General features: G+C 58.6%; 1 protein-coding gene across 1 annotated transcript; it reads right to left on the bottom strand.

Annotated features, from left to right (window-relative positions):
• Positions 1-144: 144 nt before the first annotated feature.
• PIAS4 (protein inhibitor of activated STAT 4) lies at positions 145-24,851 on the bottom strand. Its single transcript, XM_061422642.1, has 11 exons — positions 24,666-24,851; positions 19,485-19,911; positions 8,783-8,867; positions 8,122-8,163; positions 7,626-7,716; positions 7,391-7,519; positions 7,184-7,289; positions 5,145-5,218; positions 4,896-5,056; positions 2,213-2,343; positions 145-1,913 (listed from the first exon to the last, which is right to left on the bottom strand). The coding sequence occupies exons 1-11, from the start codon at positions 24,690-24,692 to the stop codon at positions 1,645-1,647; spliced, it is 1,542 nt and encodes a 513-aa protein (XP_061278626.1). The 5' UTR covers positions 24,693-24,851; the 3' UTR covers positions 145-1,644.

Consider the following 24,851-nt stretch of genomic DNA (forward strand, 5'->3'; position numbering starts at 1 on the left):
ACCTTTCTGACTGGACTGGATACTGTGCCTCCTGAAGCCAGAAGGTCCCTTGGCACAGCCAGGAGCATGGAGTGTGGATGGGCTTCTGGCTTTGTCCTCTGCTCCCGGCCATGGCCCCCGACCCACAGAGAGGCGGACACTATGGTAGCTTCACCTTGACTTTTTTATTTGCGTTTTTAAAAAACAATTAAATTAGAATACAAATATTAGAAAACAGTGGCCCTCAGCTGCCGGTGCAGACAGAGGGGGGGCCGAACTGCGCAACCGAGTTTATACAGCAAAACTGAATTTGCCCTCGACCAGATTTACGTCCCTTTCTTCTCTAGACCTGAAATGATATTGCTTCCTGACTAGGAGAGTTCTGTTCATACAAAGAAAAATTATTCTGGGGTCTGAGGGTGAGGGGTGCAGGGAAGAATAAAAGCAAAAAAAGAACGGCGGGCACAGGCGGTCTTGGAGAACCAGGTGCGGCCTCCAGGGGACAAGGGTGTTGGGCGGGGGGCTGGGCACCCAGTGGAGGCGTCTGGGGCCGCTGCGGGAGCCCCCATGGTCGTTGAACCAGCCCCCAGGCTGGGAGCCACTGGGGGGCGGGTAGAGCCGGGCGGGGAGCTGACGCCCAGTCCTGTTGGAAGACCAGAGTGAGGCTCCCGGGGGAGGGGGGAGCCGGGCAGGCCTTGTACCCGTCGGAAAACCCAAGAGCAAGAAGATGGGGGAGGAACCACCCCAAATGGAGAGGCCAGGCAGGTCCGTTCCACCCCTCCGAAGTGGCAGCCCCCACCCCACCGAGGAGGCGGTGTCCGTGGACACCTGCACTGTTCCCTAGGGAAGTTAACCTGAATTGGAGTTACCGAGGTAGCTGGCTAGAAAACTGAGACCCACCCCCCCACCACGCCACACGGTGCCGCGCCCTGGGGCCCCCGCCTGCTGCCAGGGGGGTGGGGGGGGCCCTGGCCACATGCCGAGTCTTCAAAATACCAAGTTATTGCACTTTCAAAAAATACAACACATCTGTGGCTAAACCCTCCCTGGCCCCCCACGTCCCCCCATTGCCCACCCCTGCCCCCCCAAGGCCCCATCCCAACCCCCACCCACTCCATGGCTTCTTGGCTAAGAGGCTCCCTGCTCTGGGCTCTCATGAGAGCATGTTAGCAGGGAGAGAGAAAGCAAAGGAACAGATGAATGTCAAGACTTGTGGCCACTGCTGCCACCGCTGCCAGGGAGAGGCCACTTGGCTGCCAGTCCTCCCTGAACTCCCACCACCCGGTCCCTCGCACCAGCTGGAATGGTCGTCCGGGGTCAAGGCGTCCTGGGCCTCCCCTCAGGGTCGGCTCCGACTCTGGGCTCCGACACTGGCTGGGGAAGCGGCTGTGTGGGTGGCTTGCCTTGTTTTTCAGTTTGCTTTTTGTTTTCTTTTTCTTTTTTTATACTTTTTTTTTGTCATTTTCCTTTTTTTTAATCCTCCGATGGGAGAGTCCAGAGGTACAGGTGCCAGGAGCCAGGGAAAGGGGTGGAAAAAACAAAATGAACAACAATGAAAAGAAAAAAAAATCACTCCTCCCTCTGTGCCCAAGGCCCGCCTGTGCCCCTCCAAGTGGTGAGCACCAGGAAAGTCGAGAGTCCGGCTGGCGCGGCAGCGGCCAGCAGTCAGCAGGCCGACACCAGACCCTTTTGGAAGGGGCAGCGGCGCTTTGGCCGGGGGCCCTCCTCGTCCTCGTCCTCCTCATCCTCCTCTTCTTCCTCTTCCTCCTCTGAGGACGACGAGCTGTCCAGCGTTAGGTCCACCACATCAGCTCCCGGCTTCCCATTCTCCACGCTGCCCACTGGGCCGCCTCCGCTGCCCGCACCCCCAAGCACGCTGCCGCCCCCGCCGTTGACGCTGGGGGTAGAGAGGAGCCCATTGGCGTCCGAGGTGCCTGCAGGGGAGAGGGGACAGATGCTCGGGGGTGCTGCTAACCTGTAGGGCAGGGGAATCAAGGCCAGAGAGGGGCAGGGGCAGCCTGGCCGTGCGGCCCACTTTGAAGGACAGGGCGAGGGGCCTGATGCCCCCAGGCCCCTTGCACTCTGGATGGGGCTGCACTTGGACCATCTCTGACTGCTCACTGACCCTTGGATGCCCCTCTCTAGAGGGACTGACTCCACCGGGACAGTCGTGTTTCAGATAAACAGGCGGTGGGGCGGAAGACAAGCCCCAGGAAGAGGTTGGTGGCCTCACCGAGCACAAGGATAGGGCACTGGGGGCTGCAGCTGCGCTCCTTCTCGGCGCGAATCGGGCACCACGAGCCATCCACCAGGTACTCAATCTCGTCCGCGTCCTCGCACTCGCTCAGGATCTTGGAGAGGAGCCTAGGGGTAGGAAGAGGGGTGCTGACTCCAGGGTTGCACTGTGCTCCCCAGGAGCCATCTCCTTCTCCAGAACAGTGCTTCAGGGCATGATGCTGAAGAGAAGCTAGAGGCTCTGGTGTGTGCCTTGCTCCTGGCCTGGGCACTTGGCCCCTCCCCAGACCCTTGTAGCTACTGCGGAGGGTGGGCCCTGGGTCTGCCTCACCCTGCAGGCAGGGAGATCCAGGCCAGGAAGCAGCAGGGGTGAGTACACAGCACTGGCCACACCTGGTAGCCTGAGGTTCTGTGAGGGCCACACACAGTGAGCCCTCCAGTCACCACCTCCACCCCCATGGCAAGATGACGGCGGAGCTGCTCTGGAGCATGAGGCCTGGGGAAGCCACAGGAGGGCCCCCTACCTGGCCTCCACCCTCCCATCCTGACACTGCCTGCGTTTACAGATGAGGAATCTGGGGCTCAGAAAGGAGACACACGGGGCTCAAAGGCCCTGAGAGGCTCTGGGCTCACTGGGGAGGAGGAGGGGCCCAGGTCACTTGCAGCCAGCAGCACCCCCCAAGGGCGGCTGCGGGAAGCACCCCCAGGTGCTGCTCCTAATGGACCGCCAGCAAGTCTTACTTTATAGCTGGAGATGCAGAGGCGGGGGGGTAGGGTGGGGGAGTGAGTCCCCCTAGGCATGAGGCCATGTGACAGCAGGCCTGAATTCTGGTCCTGCCACAGCTGCTCCTGGGCCTCGGTCTCCCCACCTGCACAGTGATGCGGGCCCAGCACCCACACTTTACAGCAGCTGCAAGGGTCTGGGGAGGGGCCGAGAGCAGGGCACACCCACCAGAGCCCTCAGCGTTTGTTCAACATCCACACTGCACCTGCCTAGAGGTGGCTTTGATCCCCTCCATCATGATCACACAGGAGGGAGGCCTTGTCCAGTACACCCTCTGTGGCTGAAGGGGCCCCTCCAAACCCCATCACCCCCTGGTCACCACAGTATGAGCACAGCTCTGGCTGCCGTATGTCACACCTGGAAAACTCCTACTCATCCCCCAAAGCCCTACTCTATGCTCCTCTTCTCCTCTAAGCAGAGCATAAGTAACAGTGTCTGTGTCTGGCTCAGTCCTCCCATCTCACATGCCCACAGGGGAGTTCCTTGAAGGATGGAGTTCTTTGGGGACCCCCTAAATCACCCAGCTAAGGGCCAGAAACAAAACAGCAAAGTCTTGAGGAAGAACTGTATGACTCAAGGGCCCTTCCTCCAAGAAGCCTCCCTGGCTACACTCAGGCCCTGCAGGCTGATGGAATCACAGTCTGTGTGGGACATCATCACACTACCCAGCCCTAGGCCTGTGTGTCCCTAGAGCTGTCAGAGTTACCAGCACTTGGGCCCAAGTGACCTGCTCCAGGCCTGTAGGGGGAGGCGGGCCCAGGCTGCACAGCTGCCAGGCCGGGAACAGAGCTGCCATTCAGGCCCAGCCTGGTGCCCGGCCCCAGGGGCCTCCTCACCCCACCCCAGGCTGGACACTGTGGGAGTGGCGGCTTGGTCCTTGCTGGGAGGGGACCCAGGCTCATAGTTGGCCTGACTGGACTTGCTTCTTCAAGTCCTTGCCTGGCCCCCTGGGAGCTGGGGCCTGGGCTGTGGGACGCCCCTCCTGAGACTCAGTCTCCTCATCTGTAACATGGGGATGATCAAAGCCCACCTCCCTGAGCAGATGAGAGGGAGGGCTTGCAAGACATCTAACGCAGTGAGCGGACTGAGACAAGTGTCTGATGGTGACGACCAGCAACGTGCGGCCACTGCGGGTCAGGGCTACCCCATTCCTCACAGCATTGGCCCCAGCTGCACCTCGACCATCGGATGTGGGTGGGGCCGTCATGCAGTCAGCTGTCCAGAGCTTCCCCATGGCCCCTCCTGCTTGGGCCACCCAGCCCCCAACCCCACCAGCCCCAGCTCTGGGGTCAGAAGTGGGTGTGGCCAGCACCTGGCAGGAGCCTGGTAGTCAGGTGCTGGACTTCTGGAAACTTAAGCCCAGAGTGAAGTTTCCCTTTGGGGAGAATGGCCTCGTTCCCCATGTTCCCCTCAGTGTGGGGAGGGCCTGCTGGCTAGGCTCAGGGGACAGTCTGATCGCACACTGCTGCCCCCTAGGAAAGGGACAACAGAACTGGGCAGAGTGCTGGGGAGACGCGTGTCCGCCTCATTCTTCCACATGAAAGATGCGACTAAGCCTCTGTTGAGCACCGCTGGAGAAGCCGCTCCCCAAGCTGTGCAGGTTCCCGGGGGAAGAAACAGGCTCAGAAAATGCAAGGTCACGGGCGGGCAACAGCAGACCTGCGGGTCTGGAGCTCCTCTTCTGAACCCGAAGCTACACTATCGCCAAGCAGACAGCAAAGACCCTGACAGATCCTCCAGGGCTGACATTGGCCTCTCTTTCTTGCCCGGGGCCATCGGAGCTGCCACAGGATGAGAGGCACCGGGAGGGACCATGAAGGCCTCAGGGGTCACAGGGCCCCGCTCCTCTTTCCAAAGGCCCAGGGAGGCAAGGGGTCCCCACGCCCCTGGGACTCACCCGTCGATGATGAGCTGGTCATAAGGGGCCGGCTTGTCACACACCGGGCACATCCAGGTGGGCTTCTTCTCGTTCATCTGGAGGTAGAAGACTGCGTCGAAGCACTGCAAGTGCGCGCAGGTCTCCGCGCGGCAGGGCACCGACAGACGCATCTTCACCAGCTGCAGGGGCAGAGGGATGGGTGTGAACAGCTGCCCAGCCAGCGCCACCCACCACTGGCTGCCCCTATGACCTCATGCGCTGACTCACCGGGCAGATGAGGGAGACCCGCACGCCCGTGGTGGCGATCTCACTGTCAGGGTCCAGGCGCAGCTTCTCTTTGACTGTGGGAAGGGGTGACCGATGTCAGCGGGGAGGAACAGGGGTGCCTGCAGGCCCAGGGCTGAGCAGCGGGTTCCCTCAGCGCACAGAGATGCTTGGGAGGGCAGCAGCTAACAGCTCAGTGCCCCCACTTCAGAAGGTCCACATGGCAAGTCCATCACACCCACCTCCTCCAGTGATGGGACACATGTCTGAGCTCCAGGGCCCAGGACTATGAGGAGCAGCTAATGTTAAAGAGCCCTGGGCAGTGCCGCTCAATTCTGACAACAATCTGAGTGCACACAAGGGGGCCCCCTGACAAGCCTACCCTTTCTGGAAAGACCCAGATGAGCTGACAAAGGTCACCTGCCGTGACTGTTCTTTCTGATAAAAATTAAGGCCTCCAAGAGCTGGGAAGCCCCAAGGCCAGAAGCACCCTCTGGGGGCCCTCTAGGGGCTCACAGGAGCGAGCCCATGAGATAGCTTCCTTGCACCGCTCAAGCCTGCTTCTCTCACAAATCAGAAGACAGTGGGCGCCAACCACAAAGCTACCTGACTATGAGTACACGAGGTGTAGAGGGAAAAAAGCCTGGAAGGAAATGGCGCACTGCAGCCCTGGGGGTGGGCCTGCAGGGGGCGCAGGGAGCTGGAGGACACTGGAGGGCACTCTGCTCTTCCCTCCTCCTCCTCCCACATGGGGCTGAGGGCGACCTGCCAGTTTGTCCCCACCCTGGAGTGCCCTGCTGTTCTCAGCCACCCTGTGGCCCCTCTCTCTGGCTGAGAAGTACTAACGAAGGATAGACCCCGAGGCCCTGGCCCCCTCAAAAAGACCCAGAGCAGCTGAGAATGGATCCAGCGCACACCATGCTTCATAGCGAGGCCCTGGTCCCCCTCCACACGACAGAGGGAGGGCGCGTGCAGCGGAGAGGTTCTGTTGAGACGCACAACAGGACTTCCGCGCTGCGAGCAGAGAGCAAGCCCAGCTGCCCGAGCAGGCGGTCAGCTGGCCCACACACTGCTGCCATACTGCTGCTCCTGGCCGTTCAGTGAGGAGTCAACCTGGGGCCCGCAGTGCCTGGATAACCCTGCCCAGCCCCATGCCAAGCCCAATGTGGGGAGCCCACCTCCTCTGGTCACGTTGGCCATTGCCCCCACAGGTAAACAGGCAGGTGGGGGTAGGGTTGAAGAAAGGGCCCTTTGAAGAAAATGAGGGGAGGCAGAGGGTTGCTTAGGCTGAGGCCCTGGGGTCACAGAGCCCTAACTCTGCCACGCTGGCCTCAGTGTCTCCACTGGTCAGACTGGGACGTGGCCAGGCCCTGCTGCCCAGAACTGCATGAGGATGGAGTTGGAAGCCAGCCCACCAGGGCCTCCAGGTGACCAGAGAGGGAATTCCCAAGCCACTGCCATACAGGGCTGCCCCAGGGTAGGATGAAGGAAGGTTCTATCTGCCTATCTAAGCTATCACTTTGGGCTTTTAATGCTCTATGTATCCCCACTCCCTTTAATTGGTTTAGAAAAAAGAAAAAAATACAACCCAAACTGAATGGTCTCAGCATCCCTGGTCAGACCCTCATCCTCAGCCTCTGAGTGCTGACCCCATGCACCCTGTCTCTGCACATCAGCCCAGAACCACGTGCCTGGACCACTGATCACAGGGGTCCTCCCCTCCCCCACAAGCCCTCCAAGGCCCCTTGCCCCATGGACCTCAGTGGCCCTCACCCTGCCTCTCTGTGCCCACTCACTGAGCTCTGGCTCGTCCCTCCTCAGGGCCTCTGCACTGATGGTTCCCGGTCTGACTCCCCACTTCCTTCTGCACTCTCTAGAGACCTTCCAGAGCACCCCAACCCCAGGGTGACAGCTGGACCCTGGGAAGTCCAGGTTCCTCCATGGAGGGCCCGCCCACAACAACAAGCCCCAGCAAATTTGGAGGTCAGCACCAGAGACTGAGGGGAGCCCCACCCAGCAGTGCCAAAAGCCCCGGGGCTCACCCAGTGCCTTGCACAGCTCCGGGTGCTTGACCCCGATGGTCTTCAACCTCTGCAGCAGCTCCGAGGAGGTCAGCTGCCGCACCAGGTACAAGGCCACGGAATAACTCTGGGGGTGGCGGGGCGGGAAGGGGCGGTTTAGTCAGGGCCAGGCTGCGGGGGCAGGCTGGGCAGAGGCGCTCGGGCAGGCAGGCGGGTCCGGCCGCTCACCTTGCCGTAGTTGCCCCAGGTGACAGTGATGCGGTTGGTGGCCGAGGACAGGTACATGAGGTGGGTGAGGTTGATGGGGCGGCACGGCCTCTTGGGCTCCACTCCAGGCTTGTTTGAGGGGTAGTAGCCCTGGGGGCAGATGCGCCGGCTGCGACCACCTCTAGGTGCTGTGCCCACCGCCCCCCAGCACTCGGCCCCACCCCGCAGCACACCCGGCTGCTGGGCATCCACTCACCGGCACCGAGCAGTAGCTGTGGTTGACCTTCACGGCGATGTTGGGTGGGTACTGGTCTTCCTGAGGGCTGCTGGTGTCTGAATAGCAGATTCTGCAAGGACAATGGGGACCATGGGGTCACGAGCACCGTGGGCAGGGGTGGGCCCGCTGGGAGAGGTGGGGAGGACAGACAGGGGCCTAGGGGGAGACGACATGACCTGTGTCTATTCTGGCCTGCCAGGGGGATCTCAATGCTAGACTGTACGGGTGTGGGGAGGTCCTCAGGGACCCAGTGTCTGGCCTGAGGCAGGGGGGCGGGGGGCGGGGTGGCAGCATGATGGTGCATCCAGGGACAAGGCCAGAGAGCAGAAAGGGAGGATCAGGTAGGGGCAGAGGCAGTCTGAAAGGGTCCTGGGGTGCGGCGAGGCAGGACTTCAGCCATCCAGGATGGTGGAGGGGAAGGTGGGCAAGGGTCGTGTCCCCACCCGCCCCTGTGACCAGGCACACCTGGGCTTACCTTAGGACAACCTGCACGGCCTTGACCCCAGGCTGCAGTTCTCTGTATGGGGAGCAGAGGAGGGTCAGTGAGAGGGCCTGTGCCCAGCAGCCAGTTTGAGCCTTCGCCAGGGACCAGCCAAGTGGACTAACCCGCGACCTCCCACGGCAACCAAAGGCCTCAGGGCACTGCCTAGAACATTCTGCCCCACTGTCTTCTTGCTGGTGACTTGGGCAAATGATCTCTCTCTGGAGAATGGGGGCCGGTATGGATGCTAAGAGGGCTAGTAGGTGTGGGCCCTGTGCCCACCGGGCGGCCGCCCTGGTGGTGACTTGTCCCAGCTGGAAACTGAAGGCCTCGAGAGGCAGAGTCAGAGCCTGGGACCAGCCTGCCTCCCTTGTCTGCTCACCCAGGGTGGTCCTGCCCCCAGGGGACACAGGTGGTCACCACTGGGGGTCTCCTGGCCTTAAGGGGGTGGGGGCAGGATGTTGCCCCACACCCCACAGAGAACACCCCCATCCTGGATGTTGGGAGCAGTGAGGCTCCCAGTGAGGGGGACCCTGTGAAAGGGGGACGACTGGCCCACCTGGGGCCTGTGGGTCAAAGGTGCTGAGAGCGTGTGGTGGGGGCCACCCTTCCTGGTGGAGGCTCCCTGGGCTGCCTGGTGGCAGGCACAGCGCACCTGGAGTTCCGGATCAGCTCCACCTGTCTGGGGGTCAAGGCGAAGATGCAGGGGCTCTCCTGAAGCTTCTCGTTATTCTGTGGAACTAACAACAAACGTGGGGTCAAGGTCAGGCCTGGGCCCTGGCAAGGGTGCCAACCACCATCATCCCTCCAGGCCTGACCCTCTTCAGATTGGGCCCACCCAGGTGGGATGGATGCAGGGCCCACCGGGGATGGTGGGGGGTTGGATCCTGCCCCTTCCTGGGGCCACTCATCACAGCCTATGGTCCAGGGAACACTCACACCCCCTGTGTCCCCCACTGAGGGCCTCTCGGGGAGTAGCAGCCTCTATAGCCCCTCTGTTCAAGAGGGCTGAGAACTGGACTTCCCTGGTGGTCCAGTGGTTGAGAATCCACCTGCCAATGCAGAAGGCCCAGGTTCCATCCCTAGTTAGGGGACTGGATCCCACAGGCTGCAACTTAAGAGTTCACACACTACAACTAAAGATCCCACTTCACAACTAAGGCCTGGCACAGCCCAATAAAGAAATAAATAAATGTGTGTGTTTTTTAAATCAAATGGGTTTAAGATGCAAAAAAAAGAAAAGGATTTAAAAATGAAAGCTGTATGCTTCCTCCACAAGAGGCTAGAAAAAAAAAGCACAAACTGAAAGCCAAAGCCATTAGAAGGAAGGAAACTAAAGATAAAGATGAAAGTCAATGAACTAGAAAGCCAACAACAGAGAAAACCAACAAAGCCAAAGTTCTTTGATAAACACTGAGCTAGACTGAACAGTAAGACTGTGAGAATACAGACTGTCAGGAACGAGAGGTGGCCAACAGTACAGACCCTCGGGCCTTTGACCAGGGTGGGAGGGCGGGGGAAGCGGGAGAGGGGGCTGTAGCTTCACACCAATAAATCCAACAATGTAGAGGGTACGAACAAACTCTTCCAAACACACAGATTATCAAGACTAGCATTGAAACATACAGAAGTTTGAAAAGCTTTTTATCAGTTAAAAAAAAAAATGAACTCATGATTCCATCAGATGTTTAAGGAAGAAATCATATGAACTACATATAAACTCTTCCAGGGAATTCCCTGGTGGCCTAGTGGTTATGATTCCAGGCTTTCATTACCGGGGCCAGGGTTCAATCCCTGGTTGGGGAACTGAGATTCCACAAGCCTCTCAGCAAGGACATAAATAAAACAGACAAACTCTTTCAGAAAGTAGAGGAGGAAGGACACTTCTTGACTCATTTTAATGAGGCCAACATAACCCTGCTTCCAAAACCTGACAGAACTGCATGAAGAAGGGGAAAACACAGTTGACCATCTCTCATGAATGTAAAATATCTTTAACAAAACATGAGCAAACAGCCAGGCCCCCTGGGATCTGGCCCAGGAATGCAAGGTTCGTTTAAAAACCTCTACACAGGGACCTTCCCGATGGTCCATTGGTTGAGGCTCTGCACTTCCACTGCAGGGGGGCTCAGGTCTGGTCCCTGGTCAGGGCACTAAGATCTGGCATGCCACTCAAGGCGTGGCTAATAAATACACAAACAGATGAAACCTACGAAACTTCTACTTACAACGGCTAAAATGACAAGGCCAGCCATTCCAAGTGCTGCCAAGGATGTGGAGCAACCAGAACTCTCTGCTGAGGTAACAGGGAACATAGTTGTAACATGGAACAACCATCCTGGACAACTGTTAGCCAATGGCTAATAAATACACCTGGCCCTGTAACCAGCAACCCACTGTTAAAGGTATTTCCCAAATAAGCAGAAGTAAGTCTACAAAAAGACTTGTGCAAGAATGCCTGGCTAATCTATTCCGGTGGCTCTGAACTGGAAGCAACCCGAGTGACCAGCAATAGAAGAACACGTGGACAAGCTGTGGTCGCTCATACAATAAAACCTGTAATCCATTCATCGACATGAACGGACGTGAAGCCGTACAGCTGAAACAAAGAAGGCAGATGCGGAGATGGCCATGCTGTGTGTGTTACGTCACCTTCCTGAAGAGGCAAAACTAATCCATGGTGACAGAACTCAGAACGGAGGCGGCCTCTGGGGGCTGTGGGGCGGTGGGGCGACTCAGCAGTGATGGAAATGTTCTGTATTTGGTGGCACTGGGGTTACTCAGCACATGCCTCTGCTACAACTCAAATGACAAGCTAAGTATCTGTGGATTTCACTGTATGGGAACTGGATTTTAAAGTTTAAAAATTTAAAACTACCCTGAGGAGTGGTGATCATTCTGTGATGAATCAAAACATGAAGTCACTTTATACCAGAAGCTCGTATCAGGTTATTGCATGTCAATCATATCTCAATTTAAACATAAATTTGAAGAAGCAAGAAAAAAAACACCACCCCTCAAAACCAAAAACAAACCAAAAAATCCTCTACACTGAGAAGTCATCTGACTGCAGACTGGAAGGGATTGAAAAGTTTGATTAAAAACTGATGAGGCTGGAACTCCCCTAGCAGTCCAGTGGTTAGGGCTCTGCACTTCCACTGCAGGGGGGCCTGGGTTCAATTCCCGATCCAGGAGCTGGGATCCCACAAGTTGTGTGGCAAGGCCAAAAAACACCAACACCACGGACAAGCTGAGGAGGCTATGGCTGGTAGGAGTGACAACCTCCAGGGAGGGCAAGCTAGCACTGTCTACCAAAATGACTAACATCTCAGAAGCAGCCACTGCAGGTGGCGCATACACAGGGGGACCAAGGACCACTGTCAGACGGGATGCGGAACGGTTTTTAGCAGCAACAGACGGTAAGGACCTAAACGCCCGCCTATGTGCTGTGGCCCCACGTGGAGGAACACTAAGCCCCATGAATACGGTAGGTCCCATCAGGTGGCTCTCTGTGCTCCGACAAAAGGCCAACCCCCAGGACAGCTTAAGTGGGAAGAGCAGGTGCAGAGCAGCGTGCAGCTCAGGCTGCCAGGTGCGGAAACAAACTCGAGGAGGGGGTCTGCGCTACAGCTGCCCCTGGGGAGGGGGCGCCAGAACTGGCTTTGACCACAGCCTTGGCAACAAGCCTTGGGGAGGCAAGGTGTCGGCTCTCTTCCCACGGCAAACCCTTTAGGACACTGGTGGGCAGACTGTCTCTAGAAGGAGCTGGAGTATAAATATTATCGGCTTCGCGAGCCACACGTCCCCACTCTGCCCCGTAATGCAAAAGCCTCAGCACACACCTGGAGCAGGAGCCCACCCCTGCTTCAGAACCTTCTGAATTCCAAAATTTAAAAAGCAAACAATGTGAATGTTAAAGCTGCTGGGGCCCAGAAGCCAGACCTTGTGGGGAGGGATCCCACCCCAGCTTCACTGAGCCCAAGCCCCGTTCCCACTTAAGCTTGGGCACCCCTTATGCCCGAGACCACCAGGACTGGACTGTTACTGGGGGTGTTCAGTGAGCAGTAAGCTGCCAGCTCCTGTCTGCATGGAGGGCTGGTCCCTCTGGAGTCCCTGCTGGGCACCTGAGAAGGCTGCCTAATTGGAGGGCTGGGCTGAGCAGGCTACCTGCAGATGCGCCCAGACCTGCCCAAAGAGCCTGGGGCAATTATTTATGGGGTGGGGGGAGGAGCCTCAAAGCACCTGAGTTGGGCTGCGAGGCAGAGTTGAGGGTCAAACACACTCCCCCAACCCCACACAATCTCCTGGAAGGCAAGGGAAGGGCCCGCCCACCGGCCAGCCACAGAGCAGAAATGGAGAGAAAGGTCACTGGCGGCTGGGTCCTGAGTCCATGCAGCAGGGGCAGGTGGCGCTTTCCAGAGCCGTCAGCCCAGACTGGCTGACTCTTACTCCAGGAAGCCAAGTGGCCAGGAGAGGCCAGTTGCCACCTAGGCTGGGACACAGCACACGCTGCACTGCTGGGAGAGGGCGGGTGTCCCCCAAACCCAGGCCTCTGCCGTCCACCTCCAGGGGTGGCCCCACCCTTCCAGTTGTTCAAGGCCAAGATTCCATGACTCTCACCCCCACCTTCGATCTTGGCTCCTCTTTTTTTTTTTATATATATATATTTTTTGATCTTGGCTCCTCTTGACCAATTCTGTTGGCACAGGCTTCCAAAGGCACCCCTTTCCCACCGGGGCTCATCTGATCAACGTGCAGACCCCTCCTGGCTCCCCCCAGCTCAGGGGTCAGGGGCAGTGATAGCGGCAGTGATGGGGGCAGGGCTCTGTCCCCAGCCCTGGTGGCCCTGATTCCACCGCAGCCACCCTGGCTTCCTCCTCCTGCTCGCCACCTGCCAAGAACATCCCGCCTTGGGGCCTCTGCACGCGTGCCATCCCCTCTTCCAGAACACTCCTCCCCCGACAATCTACACAGCTCTGATGTCTTTTAAGTCTGTGCAAATGCCACTGGGACGAAAGCCTTCCCCAGTGGCTTTATTTAAAATCTGCAACCCCCACCCCACCCCAGCCCACCAGCAGCTCCGGCAACCCCCACTTCCCTCCCAGCTTCCTTTTTCTCCAAAACCTCTGTCCTGAGAATTAGCACTGTTTCCCCATGTCTTCGGTTCACTGTGGACACTGAACCAAAAGTACCTCTGCTGTCACCCATGCCGCACAGCCGGGGGTGGGGGAGGCCCTGCCAGGTGGTGTGGGGGCTTGGAGGAGGTACACGCCCTCCCAGCCCCAAGCACACCCACAGGCCTCAGAGCCTCTCCGGGGCTAAAGGGAGAACCCTGCCCCAGGGTTCACGGCAGGCGGAGCAAGTGAACCAGGGAAACCTCCCCTGGGACCCTGACAGAGAGCCAGGCAGCCCTGCAAAGCACCGCCAGCAAAGCATATGTAATGGTCTCAGCAGGTACTCGACGTATACTGGGAGGGTGGAGGTAGTGGCTACGGGTAGACCAGCAGCAGGGGCACACTGCACAGAGAGAAGACAGCAGCAGCAGGAGCAAGCACCTGGCTGCTTTGCTGTTAACCTGCCTTTTCTCAGATAAATATCTATTTTTACAAAAGTTTAAACAGAAAGAGACTTCAAGAAGTCAATTGGCTGGGACTTCCCTGGTGGTTCAGTGGCTAAGCTCCCAATGCAGGGAGCCAGAGTTCGATCCCCAGTTGGAGCACTAGATCCCACATGCTGGAACTAAAGATCCATTGTGCTGTATCCCTGGGATTTCCCAGGCCAGAATACTGGAGTGGGCTGCCATTCCCTTCTCCAGGAGATCTTCCCAAACCAGGGTTCAAATCCCGGTCTCCTGCATTGCAAGCAGATTCTGTACTGTCTGACCCACAAGAGAAGTCCCGAGACTCGGCAGAACCAGATAAATAAATAAATAAATATATATATATATTTATTATATATATAAAATATATATATTTCATATATATAAAAGAATTCGATTGGCTATGACTGGTCATCCTCCTACTTCCATCTTTGGCTGGTAGGCCCCTGCCCCTGGGCTCCCAAGGACACTCCTCCCAGCCAAGGCCTATCCCCAGTGGTAACAGGATGGCAGGTGCAGTCACAGAGGAGGTAAAAGAGGTGCTCAGGACTGGGAGCAGAGCAGGGGGTTCACAATGGAGGGGGGCGGGTGGGTACAACAAGCCCCAATTAGGGGCTCTGGGTTCAAACCCCAGCTCCTCCACCTGGGGTGAACACCCCTGACTTCCTGCTGGTGGGATTAGCAGAGGAATGAATGCAGAAGTGGGGGATCACCATTCTCCCTGCAGCCTGTGGTTGCTTCTCAGCTCCAAGCCTTTGCTCACACTGCTTGCACCCACTCTGACCCGTGGATGTGGTGGGGACAAGCCAGCCCCAGGCCTCGGAGGATGAGAGAGTGATGAGGAAGAGAGGGAGGTGAGCTTTAGATCAGGCTGTGCAGCAGGGAGGACCATGTTGGGAAGAGCATGTGCAAAGGCCCCAGGGCAGGACCTGCTGGAGATGGGGAGCAAGTGAGGGCAAGGAGGGGATCTGCAGACAAGCCAGCAGATCAGGAGAGTGCTTGGAGTAGAGGAGGAATGGGATCAGCCTGCTGTCTAAAAGCTTCCTCTGGGTGTAGCGGCAGGGCGGCGGAGGTGGTGCGGGGGTGGGGGTGGGGTGCGTTAGTATGTGGAGAAAACAGGAGGGAGGAGGGATGTTGGGCAGGTAGAAACCAGGGCTGTGCAGAAAGTTGGGAGGTGAGGGGATCATGGGCAATGGAGGTGAGCCTCCTCCGGCAGGACTGATGCCTGTGGGCAGGAGGCCTTGTGAGGAAAACCACCTCCACCCAAGGAGCCCTTCACAGGCCGTGTTGGGCGCTCCCCAGGGCAACCACGTGCTGCAGAGCTGGCGGAGACCCTCCCACCACCACAGAGAAGGAAGGCCAAGGCAGCCCAGGGGCTCAGGCCACCTGCCCCTGGAGCTGGGACACAGGACACAGGATGCCTTCTGACCATCCAGGCTCCCATGGCATGGGGTGGCCAAGAAGGCCACGGAGGGCCTGTGGGCGGGGTGGGTCCCACACCAGGCTGTGGGGCAGCAGGCAGGTGACTCTGTCTCTCTGCACCTTAGGGGTATTTTCTGCCTCAGAGCAGAGGTAAAATACAGCCCAGAAAAGCTGGGAAGCCCTCAGGACACGCCAGCCGGTCCCCCCCCACCCCACAAGGCACCCACGTCCAAGCCGCTCTCCTGCCCCTGGCCTGCGCCACACCGTGCTCCGGTCACAACGGCCTCCATTCACGAGCTCTCTCACCACTGGGCCTCCACCTGGATCACACCCACACACCTGCTTATGTCCAGCTTAACTACTACTTATCTCTCAGGTCTGAGTGGGATTGTGACCTCCTCCAGGAAGCCTTCCTGACTGCTGCTGCTGCTAAGTCGCTTCAGTCGTGTCCGACTCTGTGGGACCCCAGAGATGGCAGCCCACCAGGCTCTGCCGTCCCTGGGATTCTCCAGGAAAGAACACTGGAGTGGGTTGCCATTGCCTTCTCCATTGTGTGAAAGTGAAAAGTGAAAGTGAAGTCGCTCAGTCTCGTCCGACTCGTAGTGACCCCATGGACTGCAGCCTACCAGGCTCCTCCATCCATGGGATTTTCCAGGCAGGAGTACTGGAGTGGGGTGCCATTGCCTTCTCCTGACTGCTACCTCCCAACAAATGCACAGTACAGGGCTCCTGGTACTAACAACCCCCACTGCTGCTCAGAGCATTCCTTGCCAGTCAGGGACCCCACTGCCTTGCTTATCAGTTGGGCAATACCAGCCAAAGGGCTTAGACCTTGAATGAGGTACCTATGCAGGCTCTGCCCAATGGGGCGGGCGCTAGACTGGTGGCTCTCCACCAGAGTCAGCCGACCACCTCCTGGGGCACAAGGAGACCTGGGCAGGGCAGCTCGATCACCCGGCCAGGCCGCTTGAGTGGTCCCACCCCACAAGGCACTGCCCACAGGATGCTAGGAGCCCCAAGGGGCAGTGCAGGGCCAGGTCGTGCCTCCTTCCTTCTGCCAGCGCATCTCATGACAGCACCTCCTCTCGCCCACACACCGTGGCCCTGAGGTCTGGCCCTCCCCAGTTAGCCTCTGCTCACTGACAGCCCAAGTGGCCAGGCCTGGGGGACCCTCAGGCCATCAGGGGGTTAAGACCCAAGCAACAGCACTGGAAGTAAGACTGCATTCCCGGCCCCCTGTAAGTGCCTCTGACTTGGATGCTTGGCCCTGACGGCTGGGCTCCCAGTCCTGAAATGAGGCCCGGAGTCCAGAGTGGCTCAGAGACGGTGCTTCCCCACAGGAGAGCAAGGCAGCCATGACGCAGGGAGGGCTCAGAGCAGGGAAGCTGGCCGAGCACAGGGCTCCAGGGGCCCGTCCTCAGGATGCTGTGTGACCTTGGGCTAGTCTCCTGACCTTTCTGGAAGCCATCCCCACCCCTGCGGAGTGGATCATCTGCCTCCTAAGGTCCTTCCAGCTCCGGGTCTGTGGCTCCATTATTCCCCTCCCCTCCCCCAACCCGAACATTCCTCTATGCGTGATTTATGTCTCCTGTCGGCCAGGCACGGGCTCCATCCCGGAGCCAGCCAGTGGCTGCTCTGGGAAACAGAACCAGGCTGTTTGGGCCTCCTTTCAGGTGGCAGGTCAGGACCTGGGGTGCAGGAGAAGGGGAAGCTAGCTTGAGCCTCCTGAGGGGGCTCCTGGGCTGTGCCAGACACAGAAGGCACTGTGGGGAGGCACCCAGAATGGCTGGTCCCAGAGCAGAGGGGGCCAGCTGGCTCAGGGCCGGTGTATGTGCTCACTCTATCAAGCCTTCCCGTAGGACCGCGGGCAGCCCCTGGGGGTCCTGGAGACTCGGGAAAAGGGTGCATCCTGGGGGAGGGGCAGGGGAATGGGTGGGAGCACAGGCAGGGTGGGGTCGGCCTCTTTGTTCTGAGCGGAGCCGAGTGATTCCTGGTGCAGACAGGGGAGCAGACTCTCCCGGAGATCAGGTGACCGGGGTCCCCGGGGGCTCAGGGCAAAGTGATGCATTGTGGGCCGGGAGTGACTGCACATTTGAGTGCAGGAAGGAAGCCCACGGTCCAGGCCAGGGAAGGAGGCTGCCGCCCCGAGTTCAAAGTCACCTCCAGTCCTGGCCCTGGCCCCTACCAAGTGCCGAACCTGCTGCACAGCCTCCGGGTAAAAACCCAGCCTCCCTGTTGCAAAGATGGTGATTGAGTCCTTAAGAAAGAGTCTGAATTGTCAGCTCAGTCTTCAGAACAGCCAGCCAGCCAGGGCTGATGCCCCACAGTCTACAGGGATCATGCTGGGGGTTGTTGGGGAATGAGTCCTGACATCAAGAGAGGCCAGGGTGGGGGGAGCAGAGACAGAGAAACTCAGGGAAGGGCCTTGGGTCCCCTGTGCTGTCACGTCACCTCCATGACAGGTGCGGCTGGGCCAACCTGCCCCCACCTGGGGGCTGGTGAGAAACACCTCCTGATGCCAGACAGAAGGCAGTGGAGGGCACAGCCCTGGGCTGCACTGCGGGCCTCAGACCCCAGGACCACCCATCAGTGGCACCTTTCTTTACCTCTGATCCGACCCCACCCTCCCCAAGTCCAAGGGTGGCCGGGAGAAGGAGAGAGGTAGCCGCCAGTCCTCCCCTCCCTTCCCACTCTCAACTAGGGCAGGACAGAGGGGCCAGCAGGTGGGGGCTGGAATTAAAGCCTGTGGGCAGAGAGGGGGCCCCCGCCGAACAAGGCAGGGTGCTGGGTCAGCAGAGTTGGGAGGGACTGAGCCACAAGGCCAGGGGCATGGTGGGTGGGGGCGTGGAGTGGCCACGATCTCTGGCACAGCGTGCTGGGACTGACTCGTGACCAGGGCCCACCATGTTGGGCTTCAGGACACACAGCACCAGGTTAGGCTAGGGTACCTGGAGGCCCCAAGCAAAGGGTGCTAGCAGGGAGCCTCTACAAGCATGATGGGCTCTGTCTGCATCCCCCACCCTGCAGGTCCTCAGAGATACACTGTGATTTGAGTGTGTGGGTGAGGGGGAAGAGGAGTGTGTGGGTGAATAGGAACACTCAGGGACCTGGGAAAACTGGAGGGACCACAAGCACCCCATTGCATTCTACTCGCTCTCTGGAGCCTTGGAGGCCCAGGAAGCTGTGGCTCAGGGGTGGGGGGCTCAGGGCAGCTTCTGAAGCTGAGTCCAAGCTGATACCCACTCCCAGCCCAGTCAACCGGCTGCATGGAAGCGGTGGGAGCCTATTCACGTGCCACCCTATAGGCCTGACACACAGCGGGTCCTCAGTCAACAGAAGGGATAAAGAAAGGAGAACAAGGTTCTGCGACATCATCTCCACCACCTGTGGCTGCGCCCGCCTCTTGTAGACACACCTACCCACACCCTGATGGCCTGCCTGTGTGGACAGGTCTGATCCTGCTGACCAGGGTCACTCCTACAGGCTGCCTACTAGGAAACAGCCTTCTGCTAGCGGGGCAGGGATGGTGGGGCAATCAGGTTGAACCTCAGATCAAACCTCCAGCTCCTTTACCACCAGGACTAAGAGCAGAGCGGCCACCCCTCCAGGTGGCCTCCAGTGATCCCTGCCTCCCAGTGGTCCAGCCTGGCGAAGGCCCTGCCCACAGCACAGCAGAATTGGTCCATGTGACCAGTGGGATACGGCAGAAGCAAAAACATGCTACTTCCAAGCTGAGGTTGCAGGGGAGCCCTTGGCTTCCAGTGGGGTCACATGCTCACACGTGTGACCATGTTCACTTTCTCTCTCCCTTTCTGCAGCCCCCTCCCCCTGCCCCATCACAGTCAGGGGGAAAACAAGCCACCACTCCACACCATGCTGGGAGAACACTCAATCAGCCCACAGAGGCCCACGTGGCAAGAGCTGGTGTCTCCAGCCAACAGCTGGTGTTTCGGTCCCATGAATAAGCATGCCACCCGTGCCCCAGTCAAGCCTTCAGATTAGGCAGCCCCTGGCAACAGCTGGACCATGACCCCCTGAGCGACCCCAAGCGAAAACAACCCAGCTAGGCCACTCCCAAGTTGTGACCTTCAGAAACTGAAGTGTCGGCTACTCCAAGCTGTTGGGATCTAAGGTAACTTGTTACACAGCTATAGCTCACTAATTCAAGGACCCAAGAGTGGGTCCCTGTGTCTTCTGGGAGGGGCAAGCCCCCCGCACGCAGCCCCTTAGCTCTTGATGCACCCCCAGAAAATGCTCCTGATTGGCCACTTGGTGGGCCTTGGATGCCGGGAGAACCTGGGAGGCGGGGCCACCCTGGGGTGGGGCAGGGACTCACCCAGCTCGGTAGGCTTTAGCAACTCATCCAACATGTTGAAGAAGGGCAGCTTCACCAGGCGCACTTCTGGCTTGAGAGTCTTGGCAGGCAACCGTCCAAGTCCGTTTAAGTACTTCCCGTAGAGCACGGGATAGTCAATGTTGGGGCCTGTGAGGGGAGTCCTGGGTACCGAGCTGGCCCGCTCATAGGTGGAGTGCATGGTCAGGGGGTCCAGGGGCCGGTGGGGTTGGGGTACAGGCTCTGAGCTCTTCTTGGCGTAGCGTGTCTCATAGAGCTCCTTGATTTTCTTGAACAGCTCGGGGCTACAGTCAAACTGGACCAGCTGGAGGGCCCGAGTGACAAGTTCATGTTTAAGTCCACTCTTACTCCGGCCGACAAAACCCAGGAGCATCTGAAGGTCGGAGACTCGGAAACTCATCACCATGTTCTGGGGAAGAGCAACCACAGACACACACACTCAGATGGAGATGCTGCCAGGGTGAGGGGCCACCCGGGCCAACTGGGAGGGTGGCAGGGAAGACCGAGCCCCCCAGCCTGGGCTCAGTCCCACCTCCATGCCTGCGCTCACCCTTCCCTGTGAGGCCCCGTCCCAGCTCAGCCCTGCTCCCCTCCTCCAGACTTTCTCAGCATCACCAACGCAGCAAAATCTTCTCTGACTGCCCCCCACCCCCACCCCACCCCCACACCACGAATGCTTCTGTTTTAGGTCCTCTTTTCCCATCTTCAAGCCTGAAAGCAGTCCCAGGGCAGAAGCTGGGAATCTTGCTTCCTGGTCAACAGTCTCAGCCATTCCTTAGCTGGGAATACTGATGGCCTCTCTTCATCAGGGAGGATGACAGGTCTACCCCATTAGCATGTGGAAAGGGCCAGAGAAGATGACGCACAGAAGCAGAATGAGTACTCAACCAACGTCGGCAACATCGGCCACAAACACATCTTCCCTTCAATCCAGAGGACAGTAGCCACCACTTGCTCAGTACAACTCATCTGCTGGGGACTGAGCTGGGTAAGTGATTACATACTTAATTCTGGTCCTTCAAATACCCCTGCCAGGCTGGGTTGAGCTCCAGTTACAGACAAGATCCAAACCTGACTCTGAACTGGGGTGGTTCCTCCCTACCAGGCTGCCCCTGCACCGGCTTATTTCAGCTGAGCACTGCTAAGGCCATCAAAGAATCTGCAGGTCACCCCGGCAGATGTCCTCCCCTCGGCACCGTGGGCCTCGGGACTGGATCGTTCTCTGAGGTGTGGCTGTCCTAGGCATGGTGGGGTATGGAGCAGCATTCCTGGTCCCACCCACTTGATGCCAGAAGCCCTCCCAAATCCCAGTCATGACCACCACAAACGTCTCACAGACATCAGCAAGTGACCCTAGGGGCAAAATCCCCCCCAAAAGAGAAGCACAGGGACCCAACAGTCAGAGGTTGTAACTGAGCTGTGGCAAAGCGATGACTGAGGTCTCGTGAGTATCACCTGGTGGTGTCCCTCCAACGAAATCTGATCAAACACAAGAGCACAGTGGACCCTGATGCTTTCTGTGGGACTGACCAGCAGTGGCCTGCCCTCCATGATACTGTGGACTTCCTAATATGCTCCATAAGCAAAGTATCCCGAAGGATGGGTCAGCCAGGTTTGGGGGCCACCTGTGCAGAGCCCTGAAGCTGGCCTGTGCTAAATGAAATCTGGTGGGAAAGAGAAACTTCCAGGGGAAATGGAAAAAAGAAAAAGTACAGGCGACAAGTGTGGACGTGGAAAGCTGGTGAGCCCAGGGCAGGACAGCAGCCAAAGAAATCAAGAAATCACTTAAAAGCAACTAGAAAAAGTCTGGCGGTCTGAGGTGGGCAGGACCCCTGCCAGGCTGTTTACAGCAGTGGCCTCAAAGCCAGAAGGCGCTGGTGCTTCCTGGCTATCAAAGAGTGAGTGAGATGTGCCATGTGACGGTGGCCCCAGGACTCAGGAGCCTGAGGCTCAAGTGTAAGCTCTGTCCCAGGTTCCCAGAGGAGCCTGGGTCCCTGTCAGCCTCACAATTGTGAGGGGGGCCCAGTCCTGCCTGCAAAGCCTTGAAGGGGGAACCTTTTGCTGCTGCAGGATCTTCCTCTTCCCATGCTGCAGATGGGGCACGCCCACCATGCCAAGCTCTCCGGCCTTCGCACTCATTAATCTCACTGGGACTGGCGCCCACTATACAGGTGAGAAAACTGAGGCTCCAAGACGGAAGCAGCTGGTGCCAGGCCTCCCCATGTGTCCACAGCAGCGTTGGCGGTATCTGGACTCCTGAGGCTGTCTACCTCCAGCTCCGAGAAGCCCCTCACTCCCCAGCATGCCCCCTGGGTGGGGGACCCAGCGGTCTGCAGGCCCCCACAGAATCCGAAAACTCTGCAAACAAAGAGGCTTTGCCTCCCTCAGCCTGACTTTCTACCTTGAACAGAGGAGAAAGGCTTGCAGACAAGATGTTTCTTCTGGAAGAGGCCCAAGGCACTCAAGGGGAGAGGCGAAGTCATGTGGAAGAGCTGACCGCCAGCCACTGAGCCTGAAGCAGGTGGGCCTGGCCTTTAAGAGTCTGACCACGACAGGGCACCCCGCCCTGGGGAGCCCCTGCCCCCACCTGCCCCTTCCACCAGGTTGGGGACATCCGGAAGCCGCCTGTGCACGCGCAGCCTGGGGCACACCTCTTGAGCTGCCATATGTTCAGGACTCGGATTTCTCAGCAGCTGCCACTACCCAGGAGCCTGCTCTTGACACTGGGCGGAGGTGGGAGGGGGGGAATGAGCGGGGCGCAAACATTCAGGAAGAAGCCCCAAGCACTACATAGATCACTTCCTGCCTGGCTTTATCCTGACCCGCCTGCCCCTCAGATCTGTGTTTATAAACAGCGCCAGGCCCGCAACAGCTTCCAGAGCCTCAACTCTGGGCCCCTCAGGAGCCGCATGGAGAAACAGTGGCCTGGATACAACAGCCACACTCAACTGAACACGGGCTCCTCACTGCAGGAACTCAGAACTCAGGGCATATGGCTACACACCCTCTAGGGGAGTGCCCAGCCCAACCCTTCCCCCCAACCCCTCTCAGGGGCCTCAGGTGAAGAGTCTCAGATTTCCAAGTATATGAATAAGTCCCCCTTGCTCTCCTCTCAGATCAGCCCATTTTGCATCCTAAAAGATAAGTCTCTGGCTATCACTATGAAAGGTTTAAGAAAGTGCTCAAAGAGCGGGTCATTTCAATGACATGTAAAGCACTCCATGGGACAGCAAGGCGCTGAAGATGTAGGAAGGTTCCAGAGGATCAGAGAAGGCTGGGTGGCAGTCCTGAGAGCCTCTAGGACAGAGGCTCATGGTTTAGAGAACTTGAAAAAGGATCAACCTGATCTAATTGGGAAGGGGGCCCCAGTCATGGAAGGGTCAAGTAGAGTTCATCAGATCATATTTCAAGGCCCTAGATGGTATAATAGTTCAGATCCTACTCTCTGGCTGGAGTGGCAGGCCTGCATCTAGAGCCACAGACCCACAGTGCCCTGAGGAGGTTAAATTTCAGGGCTCCAGGGGACTTCAGGCCACAGGCTGCCACCTTGGGCTGGCAGGGTTTGGACCCCTGCGTCTCTAGGGCAAGTCTCAATTTCTCAAAACAGAGCGGTGGCCGCGTGTGTGATGCAGGTATAGGCGGAGGGCACTCGGGTGGAGGGAGAGTAATACCCGATAATCACAGAACCGTGAGGGCTGTATTTCAGATCCCCGTGGGAAGCGAAGGGAGACGGAGGGAGAGGGAGGAGCGAGAGAGAAAACATTTACAGGTCAGGACCCCTGGGAGGGGAGATCAGCCGGGGAGGGGGCGGGGCCTCAGTCTTGCTAGGTCCCGTCCCCCACCTCCGAAAGATGAGCGGCCTTGAATAAACTTCTCAGGCAAGAACCTAGCCTAGTCAGGGGCAAGGGTTCTGGAGCCTCACCTCGCAGGGGCATCTGACAGTAAATACTTCCTAGGAGAGGGATGCTCCCAACTTAGTCCCAAGACGGTTAAAAGGGGCCTCAAGCTAGAAGGAGTAACATTCGTGGGATGTAGAATGTGGACCCCAGACAGCAATACAGGGGAGACAGACTAGGACCCATTTTAAAGAAGCCTACCTTGCAACCAACTGGGGACACTTCAAGGATCAACGTAAGAGACCCGCAGAAAGAGCGGGGCTTCAGACGCCAGAGCTGGGGTGTCTAAACAGATCTAAAGAGGGGCTGTGTGGGGAGTATGGTCTGAGCAGTAGACTCGTGATGGCGTGAGTATAAGGGAAGCAGCTGGGGTTGGAAATGGGGTCTGATCCTGTGAGTGTGGAGTCTAGGGCTCCCAGGAGCAGAGTTCAAAGCTGCACAAATGCTGTCGGGAGGGGAAAGAGAAGGAACGCAAAACCCAGGACCTATGACTGAGAGAAAAGAGTTAGGAAGGAGTCGACACTAGGACCAAGGCTCCATCACACCGGGAAGGCAAGCTCAGTTAACACCGCGCCCACTCCGGGGTGAGAAGGATGTCAGGAGGGGGCGGGGCTCTGGGACCAGAGCGGGCGCTGAATAAGGGCTCTAAACCCCAGCCTGGGGTACAGACCCCCAAGAGACACCCTGTGTTTGGGGGCGGTTCAGGATCCTCAGTTCATCACCCAGGATGGTGGAAGTGGTGGCAGAAGTCAGAGGACCCTTCCGAGCAGAGAGCCGCCAAGCGCAGCCTGATCAGCTGGTTGAGGAGACTTGAGACCCAGATGCCAGCCCACTATACCATGGGAAGCGGTGAGAGGCAGACACTCCCCCAAGCCAAAGAGCGCCGACCTCGAGGAAGGGACGAGCAGCCCAACCCGTCATGCTGTCCGGGGGGAATGTGCCTCAAGCTGGAGGCGCGGCCCTGTGCCTGTGTTCAGCGCGATCTGGACCCTAGTCGCTCGGGTTGGAGAGGGGAGGACCCAACCTCACGCCTGGGGGGCTGAACCCCCTGCTCGGAGACTGGGGTGAGGTTTTGGGGGCCCCGCCCCCGGCCTCCCCGCGCCCCGCCCGCAACCGGAGCCCCCAGGCCAGGGGCGGGCGAGGGGGCAGGACGCCGAGCCGCAGGCGGGCTGCGCCGTGGGGCCCCGAGCGGAAGGCACAGACCTCGGCCTGCCGCCCGGCCCCCGACCCCCGCCCGCCCTGGCCGGCGCCGCCGCCGCTCACTCACTTTGGCCTCCACCAGTTCCGCCGCCATCTTGGCCACCAGCGTCCCCCGCGCCGGGAGCCCCCAGCCGTCGCGTCACGTGATCGCCCTCCATTCGCGGGCGGGGCCCGCGCCGCGGCCAATTATCACCCTCGCGCTCTCCTCCCCTCTGGCGCGCGCGACCGCGCACTGCGCAAGCGCGCGTGGCCA

This window comes from Bos javanicus, chromosome 7 (genome assembly GCF_032452875.1).
Source record: "Bos javanicus breed banteng chromosome 7, ARS-OSU_banteng_1.0, whole genome shotgun sequence".
NCBI classification, from domain to species: domain Eukaryota; kingdom Metazoa; phylum Chordata; class Mammalia; order Artiodactyla; family Bovidae; genus Bos; species Bos javanicus.